Raw genomic sequence first — 18,854 nt, 5'->3', positions numbered from 1 at the left:
AGTGTTTTTTATTTTGCTGCTGCTTAGTCTTCATTTTCCACTTGAGGGACTTTTTTTTCTTTTCCTTTCTGAAAACAGTGGAAAAGCGTAGAGCCCATTGGGGAAATAAATGGTATAATTATGTATGACACCAAAATAAATGAAAGCTTTCCTTCTTCCAATCCCGCTTCCTCCTAATGACTCTGATAACTGAAGTGTTGGATTTTATTAACTAGAGCAAAGTGAACTCTCCAGAGATGAAAGCAGCTATTGAGATTCATACCTGCTGACATGGAAGGAGTCTCCTCCCTTTTATAGCTGACAGATAGGCCCGTAATGAGCACGTTTTGTAGCTGGAGAGAAAGAAAAAGATGAAAGAAAAACCTTTTGAAGACTAAAAAAGGGAGGGCTGGGGAATCCCACTAATATAGTGATACCGCTTAAATTGTTTTCCAAGAGACAGAAAAAGGAATATGTTTAGAGGTCGCACTGGCTGTTTGAATTAGTTTGGCTTTGAGAAGATAAATATTGTGTATAGGAATATAAAAATGTCTGCTAGAAACCACTTTCACACAACGAACAAAGGAGTCATCCTTAATATGTGATTAACTGATGTTCCCTGTTCACGGCAAATGTTGGCTTTCAAATACTTCAAGTGAGGGACTCTTTGTTTATAGGCTCAAGCATCCCTTGAGACTTCTAAGAGATTAAGACCACATGATGCTTTAAGGTTCTTTTTTTCTTGAAAAAATATACATAAAGATTTTAAAAGCATGGTGACTGCAATAGTGCCATTTATTTTAAATTACAGTATTAACCTATCATTGGTTTTCAAAAACTTTTCTGAAGCATGCTGTATTAGCTCAATGTCTATTAAACAACAATTTAATTTTTTCTTGTATCCTCAAAAAAAAGTCTATTTGTAATCAAATTTGCTCTCAAACCCAGATAGGTTCTGTGATGTTAAACGCAAATTACGAAACTCTTCCTGAGGCAAGTGAGAAGGATTGCATCCATGATGCTGTTATTTAAAATGAATTTTAACCTTTTAGGTGCCGACAACAAAAACACACCGAGATTGCAGCAAACAGAAGCCAAGTTGTTGAAATAAGAGCTGCCATTTCCAATGAAAACAGAGGGCTGCAATAACGCCACAGGGAGCAGGATCTGATGCTGAAATCGCAGATATAATCTAGATGAGAACAAGGGTGAAAAACTGGGGAAGATATGAATGAGATTTTACCTTTCACACACAGCCGAGGTAGCCAATGTTTCACAAACCCTGCCTCCCACACACACTCCAGTCCATTGATTATCTTATGTTTCAATGATTGATGCCCCTTTGGCTCCAGGGACTCACCCTGGGATCTGACAGGAAATGGTGAATTGTTTATTTATTTTTTAATTAGAAAACCAATTGAGCCCCAGTCCACGTCTTTAGGAATCTATATGCAAGTGCTCTAAATCATATTCTGCTTATTATAATGTTTATTTATAAATTTCTACTTTATCATCGGCTCTACAATTCTTCAGATGAATTATTCCCTGTATCCTTCTAGTTGCTAATGGGTCAATTCTTCAACACTGTTCATGGTGCAGACTAGTTCATAGTAGTAGCTTGTTAAGGAGGCTGTGTGTCTTTGCTGTCCCAGCCATCACCAGTCTTGCTCTCTCTGAAATTTGGCTGGGTGCCCAGGGAATGAACTAGCTACTGCCTAGTAGAGAGGAGAATCAAAGACTGGCACTTGGCAGGGACCTCTGCTCTTGCAGCTGCTGAGTGCTAAATTATTGCCAATGTGCTTCTCCAGCCGTGCACAGCAGGGCTGGCTGAACATAGTAAGGAGCCTCTCCTCTGGCCCTTTACACAGGATTTGGGTTTCAGAGCTGGAATAAAGGGGGCAAACTGGGCCAGCTTCTGCCCAGGGTGGATAGGCAAGCACATCTGTCCTGGATGGATACTGAAATGCAGTGGATACGTTTCCTGTTCTTATGTGCAAAAGAATATGTGTAGACTCTCTCTTTGAGGCCAAAGTGGGTTTTGCGTAGGTATACGTGTTGATCCAATTGAACCTCTGAGGCAAAGACACATCACTCAGACAGAGCTTTCGTAATGCTGAAGAAGAATGTGCTCAGTGAGAGAATACACTGAAAATGTGAGTCAGCTCTTCTTCCTTCTGCTTAAAGAAAAGAATCAGGCTCAGTCAAACTGTGATTCACCAACAAGTTTTTTTAAACCTGACATTAGGTGTTCTGTAGTTTTCCAGTGCACTAGTTAGGTGTGTCTGCTGAGGATGATATTTGTAAAAGAGGCAGGGCAAGTTCCCAGAAAGAACTCGGGATAACAGAACACCAGTCCAGGACCCCCTGCATGACTATGGCTGCAAAGAACTGGGCTTTCTGTGTCTCCATTTTCTCATTTCTTTCTTGCATGTGTAGATACATAGACCGCTAGTCCTGGTTATTACTTGCAGTTTGAGGATGAATCTCCTGCAGTGCCAATGTAAATGATGTTGCATGAATAGTCAAATTGTAAATTATAAATAAATTTTATTTTTGTATTGTCTCCTTTCCACATCTCATGCTTTATCCATCAGAGTGGGGCAAAAACTCCATGCTGAACTCTTTTCCCCAAGGCTTTTACATGAAAAAATAGGGCTTTATGTTTTGGGGGATAATTTCCTTCTAACATCCACTCAGAGCACCAAGAAACAATAATTATTGACAATTAATTTCTATTGCCTATAGTAACAAACTTTAGTAAAATTTAGAAATTTTATAATCAGATCTACCTGTGTTGCTATGTAACACTAAAACATTTTGTGTGGCTTTTATTTCTCTTTCTTCTCAAGAAAATGTGCTTGAGAAGTATAATGTCAAGGAAGTATAATTTAACAACCAAAATTTCATTCAAAATAAAAAAGTACACACATTTTCTCCACATACCAGCTGAAACCTGTTCTCTATTCATCTTTCAAGAGGAAATTTACATTTAGCAAACATATATTTTCATGCTTTTAGAATGTTGTTCCAAATGGCATTTGAAAGAAGCTACATCTTCACCTCACCTCAACCCATAAAAAAGTTGGTATTACAACTGTCCCATGTAGTGGCAAATATTTCATTATACATTTTAGCATTCTCACTGACAAATTCTTCAAAAAGTGTGTTACTAACATTCTTTTTTACATGTAATCTTCAAGAAAATATGGGATAAAAATCAAGGAAGCCTCTTATCTCTGTAGGTGATTTTTCATAATGGAAAGGTCTTTTCGGAGAAATTATCTTAATAATACATTTCTAGCTACTTGTGGTAGAAGCCCAGAAGTAAGTTTGACACTCTTTGGGATCCTGTTTGCCTTTGGAAGATCCATTCACTCTTCCAGGTTCCTAGGATCCATTTAAATCAACACTGTCCAATAGAAATCTAATGTGAGCCACACATGCAGTTTAAAATTTTCTATTGGCCATATTAGAGTAAGTTTTTTTAAAAAGTAATAAATTTTAATAATATATTTAGCTCACCCCATCATATCTAAAACAACATTTCAACATGTAAGTAGTATAACAAATTACCAATGAAATATTTTGCATTCTTTTTGTTGGCATCAAAATCTTCAAAATGCAGTGTGTGTTTTGTACTGATGGCACATCTCAATTTGGTTCAGCCACATTTCAAGGACTCAGTAGTTACATGTGGCTACAAGGTAGGGTATTGGACAGGGCAGATTTAATCCATTGCTTTTTACCAGAACATGTAGTAATACCTGAGGAACCAGAAGGAATTGATGTATCTCCAAACCATGAGCAGCTTTTTTTTTTTTTTTACCAAATGTCTTTAAAAAGCATTATTAGCATTATTTGCAGAGCGCTCCTTGGATGCGTTGAATCATATGATTTCTCCATCAATATTTCGTGATTACTGGGCACTGAGCTTGTCTCAAATACACCTGGTCTTACAACTCTAAATGGCAAATAACTGAATTTATATTTACTGACAGGATCACATTATTTAATAAAGTTTTATTTTAGAACAATTACGTTTATAGAAAAATTATGAAGATAATACAGAGGGCTCTCATACATCTCATACTCAGTTTCCCCAAATATTAATATCATCTTAGTATGGTTCATTTGTCAAAATTAGTAAATGAATGTCAATGCATTGCCATTAAGTAAAGTCTGTGTTTTATTCAAATAAAACTGAGTTTTTATTTCCTGAGTTTTTTCCTAATGTCCTTTTTCTATTCCAGTATACCACATTACATTGAGTCTTTAAATCTCCTTAGACTCCTCTTGGCTGTAAGTTTCTCAGATTTTTCTTGTCTTTAAATATCTTGACAATTTGAAGGAATACTGGTCAGGCATTTTGTAGAATAGCTCTCAATTGGGATTTGATTTTTTTCCATGATTAGAATGAGATTATAGATTTTGGGAAGGAAGAACACAGAGGTAAAGTGTCATTCTTATCATATGACACTTTATATGACATGACATTTATATATGACTTATGACTGTGATGTTAACCTTAATCACTTAGTTGAGGTAGCATTTGTCAGAGTTCTATACTCTAAAGCGACTCTTTTTCACCTTTTCCATACAGTACTCTTGGGAAGGAAGTCACTATGTGTTGTCCAAACTAAAGGAGCAGGGAGTTATGCTCCACCTCCTTGAGAACAAAATACCTACATAAATGATTTGGAATTCTTTTTGCATAAAAGATTTGTCTATTTACCTAACTTATTATTTTTTTTTATCCAATCATGTTTTTATATCAGTTTGGACTCATGGATATTTATTTTATACTTTGTGTTATTATCCAGTACACTTGATTTACTTTGCTGCTCATATCATTTCAGCTTTGGCTGATCCACTGGGAGTATATCAGTTAACTCCCATATCTCTTTGACTTGCCCCTGTCATTAAGGTCTTTTGGGGATCTTTTCGTTTTGTTGTTTTGCTTTATTTTGTTTTTGAGAACTTCCTTACTTTCTGGCACTACGGGATGCTCCAGAATCATCTTGTATATTTCCTGCCCTCGTCTTAGAATTAGCTGTTTTTCCAAGGAGACCTGGTTCTTTTTATTGGAGAATGATTTTTTTTAAAAAATTTGAGTACCAGGTGCTTAATATTTTATAAAGTATTATTAGGGATTTATAATCAAGTTGAGTACCATATACTATCTGAACATTTTTCAAGTGACACATCTATACAAGAGGCAGCTGAATAACACTTCTCAGATTTTTTTTTCTTGTGAATCAAATATGAAACACAGCAAGTGATTAGAAATGTTAAATGTATTATATTATTATAGTATAGTATATTATTATTGTATGCCACCTGAGAAAAAGTCACCTCAGTGAAATAGAAAAGAAAGACTACTGTCAAACAGAAAAAAGATTAAATTTATGCAGTTATGCTTGTGTGTGACACTTCTCAGATTTTTTTTTCTTGTGAATCAAATATGAAACACAGCAAGTGATTAGAAATGTTAAATGTATTATATTATTATAGTATAGTATATTATTATTGTATGCCACCTGAGAAAAAGTCACCTCAGTGAAATAGAAAAGAAAGACTACTGTCAAACAGAAAAAAGATTAAATTTATGCAGTTATGCTTGTGTGTGTGTTGACTAGTTTCCAAGGTTTAAAAGATTGTTTAAATCTGGTATGTTACATACAAATATTTCTTAAACTACTAAACCGAATTATTAGTATAATTCTAAGTATTGCTACTAACTTTATGTTAGCATTCAGTTTTATAAGATTCAAATAATCAAAACAGAAATTTAAAAGGATCATTTTCTGTTCTTCAAAGAACAGAAGCTCACAGTGAACAATGCTATACTCTGGTCAGTTCAATTGCCGACTTCCTTATCCTGTTCCTCCTTGGCCCTACCTGCCCCAGTACCACAAAATCATTAAAAAGTGTTTTCTAAGGAGTCGTGGAGTGATCGTTTCTTAAGGTAAAGTTGGACTAAGCCAAGTAAATATTTCACTAAAAGCTTTTACTGGAGCTGGTCTTGGAGTAAGGAAGGAAGCATTCCTTTCAGCTATGGAAGCACTAATGCAAACCAGTTTTGGTGTTTGGTTTGATTCTTCTGCTTCTAATTCTGTAGGGCAGTGACCTCATTCTAGCCCTGCCCCATGCTGGTTCGGTATTCCTGCTCTCTTCATTTTGGCCACCTCAACATTTTCTACAGCCAGCTGCTCTCCCCACGTCTATTCTTCTATCTATATCTGGGCAATATCTTCAGTCTTCACATGCATCTTGGTCTCACTTGCACTTAACTCTTTAGATATTCCCATTAACTCCTCAGTTTTGGGTCAGTTTTGTCTCAGGTGGAATAAAGTACACCTAGTGTAACCCAGAGACCATGATTTAGGTGTATACTACTTCAAACTCTTATTAAACTTTTGAAATAAAACATAAAAAATGATGACTTGCTCAAAAACATGTGCTTAAGGTCCTGCATTAAACCTATATTTGGGAGTTTGATACTCTTACCAAACAAAGATTTTAAGAAAACTGCAGCCTGTATTCTCAACTGCTCTCTCTCCCTAGACAATATGCATTTTCTCTCTCAATTTCTCCCTCTCTCTCTCTCTCTCTCTCTCTCACGCATGCACGCATATCACAGCGTCATTTAATCTATGTCAAGAATCTTTCTACAAAATTTCTGAGAGTTAACATTTTATCTCCTACCCAAACATCTTCATTGCCTCCTGGAACTCACTTCTTTGTGAAGCTTGCTGTTTCATTTTTGGACAGGTCCATTTGTGAAAACCTGTCTTTCATACCGAACTAAAATTCATCGTATCATCTTCCCTATTATTCCTGGAATCAAACAAGATATTATGTGCAGAAACTTTTTGAAACAGGAAAGCACTAAATACATATAATATATACGTATATATATACATATATATATGTGTATATGTATATATATATTTATATATATATAAATTTTACTATGTAGAGTTTGAAAATTTGACAAGCACATTCTCCCCTCTAGGTCATTGGGATAGACGAGTATGAGAACAGGACAAGGCAAATACCCTGCACAGGTTTCTGAAGAGAGCTCCTTCCAGCCTGACATTCCATTCATCTATGTTTTTTAAACTGTTCTATTTAAGCAATGAAAGACAAGGACAAGACACAACCAAAAGCTAGAAAACAGAAAAAAAAACTAAAATAGGGACAAGACTAGGATCCAACAACTGAGGCTGATCAAGGGCCAGAAGAAGCAGAAGGCAGTTGATGTGGCTGAATTATCTCTGCTGGTTACAACATTTCAGTTGTAGAGGTTAGTGTAGGCTGTAGTGTCATTTCCTGCTTTTCTCTTCCTGATCAAAGACAGCCTCAAAGTACCTGAGAAATTGTTTCAATTCTGACCCAATCAATAAAACAAACAAACAAACAAACAAACAGCACTCATATGGAAGAGTACTAGATGAAGGCCTGAGATTTCCAAATTTACTCTCAAAACATCATTTGAGAAGCAGTTCTTAAGGTTTGGTTGGGTGTATTCAACTTCCAAGCTGTGATATGGATGAACTTCCCTGCCAGCAGTCCTAAATTTGGTGCTCTGAAGAGGGCAAGAATAGAGCAGGACCAGACCCCATGTCTACAGGTGCCCATTAAGCATATTTGACGAGGAATCCGATGTCCAAACTTCCAGTGGTCAGAAATCACTGGAAGCTTTGTGGCATTTCAAAGGCTGTGAATAGAGCACCTTGATCCAAGTAACACAGAACACTTGGATACACATGAGATAGCCACTGGAAGAATTCCAGGCTCATAAAACTTATGAGGCAGTTCTTACAGAGGGTGAGAAATTGGTTCAATATATAACATAAGTGATTAAGTATGAATAACTTCTAGATCCTTTGGAATCAAAATTAGTACTATATATTACTTGAAACATAAATTCAGAGTTCATGGTAAGGTCTAGGATATGGCATATGACATATGACTTTATACCATATAGTTAGGCCCTTATACCTAGTGAGTGACCTTATTTGCTTTTACAGAGACAGTCTTTAAATATTTTTTTGTTTGATGTTTTTCTGCATGTTTTGAGATAACTATATGATTTTTTATTAGAAATTATTGACTGTTAACTGAATAACACTATTTAGCACACAGAAAATCTGTATCAGTGTACAATTTAAGGAATATAGTTTTAGAATAAAAATTAAGATCCGCCTTTCATAAGAAATTTGACCACAATACTGAAGGGACAGTTTGTATGTCAGATTCCAAGTCCCTTTTAACAATCTCTTCCTTTTTCTTTGTTAAACAGACTGTATGAAATGCTTAGTGCTATTTTTCTTAGCTGAGTTCAAGCAAAGCACAAGCATCAACTCGATCTCTGCTTGTTACTTCTGTTCAAGCACCCCCTTTTGTAGTATGGATTTGGTTCAAGAAGATGAACTTCCTCTTTTTCTCATAATACAGAGCATAATAAACATCTACAATTTAATTAGCTACTTAAAAATACTTTCTGTGGAAGTTCATGTAAAGAAAACCTTTCATCATAGCCACCTACTTGCAACCTAACTTTTCCTTTCATTAAACCTCCCAAGAAGCTTACCCTGAGTGCCTAACACCCCTGAAGTACATTCATTGACTACCAGAGACAGAATTAGAGGGCAGACCTTAAAGGTCATGTAGCTCAGCCACCCTCACAAACACTCTCACTTCCAAGCTTCTTCTGGATTATGTCACCTCCCTTAGCTCCCAATGCAATGAGACATTTAAATCACAACAACCCATTCAAAATTATACAGCTGCCGATTTGAGTCAGCCTTGGTATTGGTGTTTGAGAGAGGGGCCTGGTTGTCTGGTTTACTCAAGAAAATTATTATAGATGATGCAGTTGGGTCATGTGACACATAGTTAAAAAAATAAACAATCCTTGTTGACACATGACCTACAACTAAGACAGAGGCTTTATAATTCATGTGATGAAATATTTGGCTCTGAGGAAATGTCACTAGCTTTGTTTTTCTTAGCATGAGAAGCTAATTCATATTTTCATATTAGGCTGAATCTCAACTGTGTCAACCTTGTGATATCAATAAATTGGACCCCTCAAAAGTTGCTTTCTGCTCAGCAAGAATAAACTACAAAAGCTTTTTGAAAAGAGAGACTTTAGGAGTCATTCTCTATCCCCTCTGTGTTCTTCCTGACTGCTGGCTGGCTGACCTGGGGCTTTTTACCTGGTGGTCTGATGAATGAGTCATGGCATTTTAAAAAAAGAGAAGATAATAAGGATATTTGGATGGTTAGATATAGAGGCAATTAAAAACGTGCTGGGTGGGCTCTCTTCCTGTAAGGCCTGGATGGTGATTTGGAAGATTGTAGTGGATTCTCTTTGTGATGCCTACAAATATTCCAGAAAATGGAGTAGAAAGGGAATGCGAAACTAGACTCATCAGAAAGACAGTCCACAGATTCTTAGTCTTCAAGTATTTTATACTCTGACAGATTTTTTAAAAGGTTACTATTTTTTCCCCCTTAGTTTCAGCTGTAAAATTGACTTAGAAGAACAATCTGGACACAAGCAAGCCTAATCATAGTAGGAAGGGTGTCTGGTGGTGGGCAGTAATACAACTCAGTATCTCGTCTCTTAAACCAGCTCCTCCTGTGTTCTCACTCTTTGCTGATACTGTTAGCAGCCATCACCAGCCAGCCAGACCAGAGACTTTGGACTCACCTTCCTCATCCACACAGATGGTGAGTTATTTTTGCAATACTTTCATCTCTTCCTTTTGCCACTGTCAACACATAAGTTGAGATTTTCATCTTCTCCCAATGGGATCACATAAACTCTACATTGTCTTTATTCCATCCCATACCCTAAGAATGATCTTTCTAAAATTCAAGTCTAAACACGTCCTTTCTTAAAAACCATCAACGGTTTACCTCATCAGTATTATATTGAAGCATAAAATGGTGGTTTACAAGCCAGTCAACCTATATTTGGGAGGTGTATAGCTTTAAAATGTAGGTTCTGGAGTGGGACTGGGCATCTGGCTGGTCTCTTTACCAGTTGTATGATTTTAGGGAATTACTTAACCTCTCTGAACTTCAGTCACTTCATTTGTGAAATAGGAATTGTAACAGTATCTACCTCATGGAATTTTGTGAGGATTAAATTAGATAATACCAAAACAAAAAAATATACTTAACATGGTACCTGACAGCTATTACTCAAGGCTTGCAAAGTTTCATTGTTGTTGGTGTTTTTGTTTTTACTTTTCCAACTTTAGTATTTGCCATTTTCTCTCAAACCTCCATATTTTCTGGCCATATTCAACTGTTTACTGTCCCTAGACAATATCTTGTGATTCCCTACCATTTTTCAGGCCCTGCCCAGGAGGATGAGGCAGACTTGATAGAGAAATGCTTAACGGAGCTGTGGGTCATTGAAAGGTGTTAGACTTTGGGTTGAACTAACATGGTGGAATCCAGAAATCCTCCACAAATATGCTTAGAGATGAAACCATTGGTAGAGTCAAAGTGTAAGACAGATTGGTGCCTTAATTAAGTCAAGTGGAAGAAGGCCAAGTTATAATAGTAGACAGGTCATACAGAGCTGGTGAAAACTGGCATTTCAAGAACTGAGCATGCAGCGGAAAATTCTGCTCTGCCTGAAGATCCTTAAAAGTGCCACACCAGGTTGGACGACTCTCTCCTTTGCCTGGATTGTCCTTCTTTATTTACTGATTCCTTCTCATCTTTCAGTGGCTACTTCAGTTGTCTCCTTCCCTATTAACCTTCCCTAACTCCTCTTCTGATTTCTCTCAGGCACAGTGTACTTCAAAAGGAGGGAAAATTTATAGGACCTTTGGTTGATGATCTAAAAAAACAACTGTGTAAGGCTACTACCACTTGAATACAAGGATGGTGGAAAAAAGAAATCTGACTGGAATAAATTGATCACATATAAAGGACATGTTACAGGTAAAGGAGAAACAAATTAGGCTGACCCATATGAAGGCAAGTCAGGGGGCTTGGAAAAAAAAATTGGTAATGGAGAGCTGGTGGTTCTGGCTGACCTGAATGCAAAGCTTTACTAGATTTTTTTGGCAAATCCTTTTCCCCCAAATCTGGCTCTCTAGTTCTTCTGCTTACCAATTGTGTGAGCTTGAGGAATTTAGGCTCTTTGAGTCTTAAATTTCTCACATGATAAATGGAGTGGGGAAGGGGATGGGAATGCCTGCTCTGCCCACTCTACAGGTTTGTTTTGATTTTCCAAAATGAGAGAATATGTGATAGCATAGTTTTGGCCTCGTCATGGCATTTCTATGAGTGAGGGTAGAAAAGAAATGCTGATTTTGTGGTTGCTTGTCATTTATTAACTAATGTAACACTTCGATTAAACTCGAACTCATCTTCATTGAGGTAGTTACTTTGTGTTTTCAAATGAAAAATTAAGAATTACCTAAAATATTGAGTGAATGCTTTCCTTATCAGAATTCTGAAGCTATTTTTACCATATTAGTCCAACTCAGAAATGCAATTAATTACAGGTCATTGTAGTTTGTATCTGGAGATTATAATTCATCCTACAAGTAGTTTGCAAGAATTTGTATCACACACAAAGTACCAGAATTACAGAACACTTTAAAGTAAAATAAGTAAATAAGTGGCTCAACTAAATGAATTTGTTTATGCTCTCATTTTTTGGTGCTTGATGGTGTAAAACTGTAGTTTAATTGAGAATGTGATATTAATATACTTTAAGTGACTTTATAGAAATTTTACCTCTATTTTAACTATAATTATAAACTATAATTTAACTATCTTTATAATAAGTAAATAAGAGTACCTGGTAATTCAATGGACATAATTTGGTAATAATTTAATAATGTTAGTTTACATGTAACTGGATTTAAACACCTCTGGCAGTGCTTGCCTCATTTAGTGATTAGTGATTGAGAAATGTTTCCTGGCTATATAAATAATATATGAATGACATTTGTTAAATCGTTGAAGGTATTTGAGGTATTAAATATCTTAAACACTTTCTTTGTAATCTTATTTATACCTTTAATTTTCATTAACCAGGTAAATAAAAGTAAATTTTTCTTTCTCCTTCTAGTGATTTCCTTCTCCTTCTAGTGATTAGTGAGGACTCCATTTAAAGTAATTTTTGGAAAGAGGTCTCGATACCTAGCTCTATACATGAATAAATAAAGTGTTCGCATATTTTGAAATAAAATATGATGCCATCAAAAATCACAAGAGCTGTCTGGAAATGTGAGGAATTTAAAAAAGTTATTTACTTGTTTTATAAAGTTTATTCAAATGTGCATCAACCTTTTTTTCATCTCTTTATGAAAGAGCATAGGTCACTATGCACTTTTCTGTTTATCTTTTCCAGCTAATATTAAATTGTAAGTATAAAACTAAATAAACTTATGTTGTCAGCTTTAGGTACCTGATGCTATAAACCTAGAGTTCTAATTGGAAATATGATATTAATATGCTCTTTTTAGAAGTTTGATTGCATTACTTATTTCATGAAGCAAGAAATAATGATAAAATTGCTAGTTATTTTAATCAAGAACCATTTGAATACTCATAAATTAAAGATATTTAAATATCAGGGCAAAAAAAGCCACATGAAATGAAATGGACCAGCTAACTATTTAAAAGAATTCCCATGTGTCAAGTGGCATAAATAACATAACATAGAGGTGAGGATTAATTTTCTCTCAGATAACTTGTTATCTTGTTTTAATATGATTAAAAATCCCCCCTGGGTCTGATGCTAATCTCTCCTCCAAAGACTTGGATCTTATCAAGCTTGGGAGCTACTTTGGAAGTAAGAGAGTGCTCTCCAGCAGAACCCTCAAGAGCCAGTATCAGTTTTTATAATCTGCTCTGGGCTAATGAAAGAGCCGGATGAGTTTACACGGATTATCACTTGTGGCTGTCTCATTGACTTGACATTGTACAGGAAGAGAACTCAAAGTTCAAGGAGGTTCAGACAAAGTAGACAGGTAGAAATTGAGAGACCATTTTAGTGGCTTGCCATAAGATGCTTTAGGTTTCAATTTGTTTGTTTATCTTTTCATCTTATTCTGATGTCTCTAAAATTTCCCTTTTTAGCTCAAAGACTTACATTGTATAAAGAGCCTTTGCTTTTTAAAATTCAATATAGTATTAATTCAATACACACTTATTGAGTATCTGTTATGTGCCAGTTACTGTGCTGAGGGGTTGGGAATATAGCAGTGAGTAAGGACAATGAGGTACTTACCCTTCTGAGGCTCACAGTGGTGGCAAGGTTGGCATTAACTAGACAGTATTCAAGAGTAATAAGGGCCCTAAAAGTGTCTTACTTTTTAAAATACTTTCTGTCACTGCAGCCTTCTGTTATGGTACTTATAAGCTATGTCCAAGTCCTCTTGTTGCTTTATGTTTGAATAAAATGGATATTCATCCATTAATTTATTCATTATTCTTTCAACAAATACCATTTGAGTGATTCTATTGCCTAACAAGTGAGTGACAGAAAGATAAATTAGACCTGCCCTCAAGCATCTTATGGTCTAGTGTAGGGGATAATATATGTATAGACATTATGATGATGCTACTCTATAACAGTTATAGAAGTTCAGATAAAGAAGGGAATGTTTCCAGCTGACAGGGTCAGGAAAGTTTCCATAGATAAAGAGGCTATAAATGGGGCCTTATAATTAGTGAGGTTGTGAACATGTGGCACAAGGAAAAAAATATCCAAAATAAAGGACAGCAGAACAAAGCCACAAAATTGGGAACTCAGAGAGAGTCAACGAAGCAAGAGCAAGCATTCAATTTTGATGAGTGGGTTGGGGAGAGTGAAGAGGTACAAAGAGAACAATAGAAGTGTTAAAAGCATCTAATAGCTTGCTTGTTGCCAAGGACCACAGGATCCTCATATATTTGGAAGCTTTTTTATGAGACACACTTCATGAGACAACCGCCCACCCCATGCTGCTGGTCCTCTCAGTTCCGATTCTCTTACATTATCTAGTTATTCAGGAATGCATAACATTAAACATAATAGATACTGGGGCCAAAAATCAACAATAGTTGGAAACATGTAACTTGGAAAGACATGTCCTCATTTTGAAATCAAATCCCAGACAAAACCTCTGGAATTTCAGGTTTGGTTACGAATGTTGAACTTGTATGAAGTTCACTAAAGTTCACTTTTAGGAAGCCTGGAGAGAGTTAGGTGTAAATCAGAACCAGTCGAGGTGGCAACCTGAATACATACATTCATAGGTACAGAAAGACATGCCCAGCCCTTTGGAGTTTCAGATGGAAACCATATGCAATGCCATGGTATTGCATGGCTTTAGCCGGAAGCCTGGCTGTTCAGCGCCTTCCACTGGGTCTCTCTCAGGAGTTTTATTTCCATTTGATCCTGAGTTTACTGCTGGGTATCTATCCTGCTCTCAGAAAATAAGAAGCTTGAAGAAATAGGTGAGCCTAAACTATTAAACTCTCTTTACTGCCCAAACCTATGTTCTGTAAAATTTATGACGATGTGAACACCTCACATTTCCATGTAAATTAGAGCATGAAAGGAGATGCTTGACTTGTTGGGGCTTCCATTAATGGATTTTTTTCAGTTGGCATCAACCTCTATTCCTAGATGGAATTATGAAAAAAAGAAAAAAAAAATGGAGGGGAGAAAATGTTTTATCCTCAACAGAATCTGCTTCATTACAGGTTATTCATTATGTTGGCATTTTGATTCATCTGTAAAATGCATACATTTAATCACAACTTTGAATTGCTTCGCGAGTGGTATTCAACTTGCAAAAGAATAAAACCTGTGACTACCAATGCTTTTAGTGCACTTCCCTCGTTAAACAATCTTTTTTAAAAAGTTCGACATTGCCTTTAGTGGGACTTTTCTCTTTTATAAAAGCCAAAGATGCAAACTTTAGAAACAAATAGATGCTAAATAGTTTTCTATTTGAATGTTTTTGAATAACTGAGGTGATGCTTTTGTGCTTTGTTTAAGGACATTAGACAGAACATGATGTGTATTATGGCTTAATATGTATTTATTACATCAACTGGAAACATATCTGAGCTTTGTGTCTTCACTTCCCTTCATAGAACCATAAAAAGTAACTTAGGTCCTAAAATGATGCTAAAATTTTTTTAAAAAACACTTTCCATGTCACATGAATAAAATGTACAAATGAGGGCAGTATGTTTTGATGTTGTAAAATAAATTTGAAAGGCAGGCATCAAAATGAATCTATTTTTAAAGGTCTGCATCTCATACTGAGTGATAATGTGCATTTTATTGCTCATTTGCGAGGTTCAATACAAAGAAGTACAAAAATCTCCCTGCTACCAGGCTGAAACAATCCAGAATATTTCAGACATTTTGATTCCAATAAAAAAAGGAAAAAGTTTCATTGTATGTGTTGTAATATACATTATTTTAATATCTAAAATGTCTCTGAACGTAAAAACCAAGTTTATAATTTTTGTTTTTGTTTTTGTTTTGTCCTCAAGTTACTTGCCTTTTTTGGTTAAATAATTAGGTTAAAAGAAAAAGAGAGAGAGAGGGTGGGGGGAGGGAGGGAGAGAGAGAGAGAGAGAGAGAGAGAAATCTCACCTTTTTTTGAAAGAAAGGTGAAATCATTGATTTCTCTTGCAATGTTCCACAGGAAAGTGCCACCACTGAGTGATATATGCACCATGGGGCTAGCAGCTGGAGAGCAAAAACCACTTTTTACCCATGATTGACAAATAATACATAATGAGAAGAGAGAGGCAATTCGAGTTTTAAATTTCACACTCTCTTTGGCTTTTCAGGGCAGCTGAGCACTGTTGTTCTCACTTGGTAACCTTTGAGGTGCTGCCAGGAAAGGGTACCCAAGTGACAGTTTTTCCATTCCTTCTACAACCCCCCAAAGTTCTAGTAAATATGTGTGGCCTGCTCTTTCAAAGAGGATCCAGCTGTTAACAATTCTACCATTTTTCCTTGGAATGAAAATCAAAATGTATTGCATAGGTATAATGACCACAGTAGAGTAAAGCTGAGGACTTAAAATCCCTAAAAGTGGCATCTGTTAGTGGTGAGTCCGGTGCTAGCTGATGAGTAAGCAGTTGGAGAGAGAGGAATAGAAAGAGAGTCTAGTAAGAAGAAAAATCAGATCAGAACTCTGTCACAAGTGAGTTTTATGAGGTAGTGTTGTAGATATTCAGAATTTTAACATTTCACAAAATTTTGTCATATTTAATATAAATAGTTTAAGAAATATGTAACAGAAAAATCATCAATGAAGTAAAAAAACTAGACATAGCTGACATTAACATTTTTTGTCTCTTTTAGATTTCTTTCTACATTTCTGCACAGTAGTCTCCCTGACTACTGTGGTTTTGCTTTCTGCAGTTTCAATTACCCACAGTCAAACGTGGTCTGAAAATATTAAGTGGAAAATTCCAGAAAATAGACAATACATGAGTTTTCAATTGCCCACCATTCTGAGTAGCATGATGAAATCTCAAGCCTTCTTGACCTGTCCTGCCTAAGACCAGGATGTGGATCATCCCTGTGTCTAGTGTATCCCTGCTATGCATACTCTCCCCACCATTAGCCACTTAGAAACCATCTCAGTTATCGTGTTTATTGTGACAACCTCTTAATTTGTCTATGTGCTTGGTCTCTTTTATCTCCAAAACAATGATAGTCTGAGCCTTAATAAATATAAAAGTTAGGCCATTCACTCTACTGCATTGAGGTCTCTAATGACTTCCCATCTTACCTAGAGTAAAATCTAGAATTTATAGAAGAGCCGAAAGGTCTCTTACCCAGGGTCTCTAAATGGGGATGCTGTTGGCATTTTGGGCAAAACAGTTTTTCACTGTACAAAATGTCCTGCAGATTGCATGGTCTTTGACATCTCAACTTCCTCTAAGTGACGGTAAGGTCCCAGAGTCATTGTGACAACCCAAAATACTTTTCCCCAGATTTCCAAATGCACCCTTTTCCTTTCCATGTTGAAAACCATTTTGATGTCCCTATCCACACTTCTGTCCCAACTCTTCTCTACCTATTTCCCTTTGGCTTACTCTGTCATAGGCTTGCTGATTATTGGGTAGACGAAGGACTTGCTATCGGAGTGCTTTGCCCTTGCTGTCATCTTTACCTCGTATCTTTCTCCAAGTCACTTTAGTTCTTATAAGTCTTTATACAGAGGTCATCTTCTCAGCGAGGCAGACTTCTCACCCAACATTTCATGTAAACATCCACTAGAATGTAAACTCCATAAGGGCAGAGACTTGCTGTATTTTGTTCACATCTTTATCAATATCTAGAGCATTCCTGGCACATAGTAGACACTCTATAAATAAGGATAATTAGAGATTTTTAAAAATAGAATTATTTTTTATATATAGTATATTAGGAGAATTTATTAAGTTAATGGTTCTTAACTTTTTTATGCCAGGAAACTTTCTGAAAATCCAGTGGAAGTTATGGATCCTCTCCCAAGGAAAGTGCATATTTGTGAATGTAAGTATGTAAAGATATGTATTGTATGTAGATATAAGAACAGAGAGATAAAGATATAGATATGAGTATTGATATAGAAAAGATATAGAGATAGAAGTACTAAGACCCCCAGTGGATGCCTGACACCACGGGTAGTACCAAACTCTACACATACAATGATATTTCCAATACATACATACCTTTTCACTTAAAAGAAGCACTTTACAGTTTTCCTTTAGCATGTCTTTTCTCCTGTGCATGTGAGGAATCCATCAATTTTTGTATATTCTTGAACACAAGGTGAGAAAATTAACAATAGGGTTGGGTGAATCAGTGACAGGTAAATGGCTCTTCTCAAAAAATATGGAGGGACCAGCTTTAATATGAAAACCAGGAGGGAGGATATGAAGCAAAATCCTTTTTTCTGCTGCTTGTTTTCTAGTCACCTGGAGGGAAGAATTAACTACATACGCATCAAATTTGCAGAGATAAAAATCAAAAATCAAATCTAAAAAGACCTTGACAGGTTGAAGCAATGAACCAATGTAAGCACAATGATATTTAATAGGGATAAATATGAAGTCCAAAAATTCATGTGGAAGCACATGATGAGGAAGATGAGCCGTGCTAGAACTTGGAGGTCTGAGTTGATTGTAATCGTAATATGAGTCAACAGAGATTTGTAGCTGTCAAAACAACTAATTAAACTTTGAGGCTGCATAAATAAAGCTATAGTAATGAAGTAATTCAGTATAACTCTGTTGTATTTTGTCAGACCAGACAATACCTGTAATGTTACGTCCCGTTTGGGGTGTAACATAACAGAGAAGACAACCAGGGGATGTTGAGGGTACCATTAACCAGAAACTATAGGTGTGGAAGACTCTGAGGTCACATGATTATAGTATTTAAATATTAAAAAGGCTGTCACATGTGATTTTTTTGTTACTCCAGAGAGAAAATGAAGACTAACGTGAGAAGTTACAGTAATTCATTTTTTCTCTATACATGAGTAAGAATGCTTCTGCAATACAAATCGTGAAATTTGAAACAGGCTTGGCCTCATTAGAGAGCTGGAGAGTTTAGAAATCAGCTTGGTAGAAATGTCATAGGAATAATTAAAATATTGGATTGCCCTTCTTTAGATCTCTTCCAATTATGTAATTCTGTCACCTGCATTTTTTTCTGCTCCCCCTGCTTGTGAGACCTAGTAGGTAGCTTCACAGGCAATGTTTCAGTGTGACATCTTGTGGTTCAAATGGCAGTTTTCTTTCTGTGTCTAGAAGTTCCCTGTTTTCTATTAACATGCCTGAATGTAACAAATGACTTAACTTCTGCTTGAGTTTTCCCT

At 36.1% G+C, this 18,854-nt stretch overlaps 1 protein-coding gene across 3 annotated transcripts in view; it reads left to right on the top strand.

Annotated features, from left to right (window-relative positions):
* Positions 1–18,854, top strand: part of TMEM167A (transmembrane protein 167A) — a 61,349-nt gene that overhangs the window by 30,460 nt on the left and 12,035 nt on the right. The window contains exons 4-5 of one of the 3 annotated variants that reach the window (XM_015590447.2): positions 9,623–9,720; positions 17,460–17,486. In XM_015590447.2, coding sequence (XP_015445933.1) covers positions 9,623–9,720; positions 17,460–17,471 — 110 coding nt within the window. In that variant the 3' untranslated portion in view covers positions 17,472–17,486. Of the gene's footprint in view, positions 1–9,622; positions 9,721–10,794; positions 10,942–17,459; positions 17,487–18,854 lie in introns of those variants that run through there. The other 2 variants (XM_025047652.1, XR_001517027.2) reach the window with 2 other exon arrangements.

Source organism: Pteropus alecto, unplaced genomic scaffold (genome assembly GCF_000325575.1).
Source record: "Pteropus alecto unplaced genomic scaffold, ASM32557v1 scaffold20, whole genome shotgun sequence".
Lineage (NCBI taxonomy): Eukaryota > Metazoa > Chordata > Mammalia > Chiroptera > Pteropodidae > Pteropus > Pteropus alecto.
The sequence above is the reverse complement of the archived record's forward strand: the minus strand, read 5'-3'. Positions and strand labels throughout refer to the sequence as shown.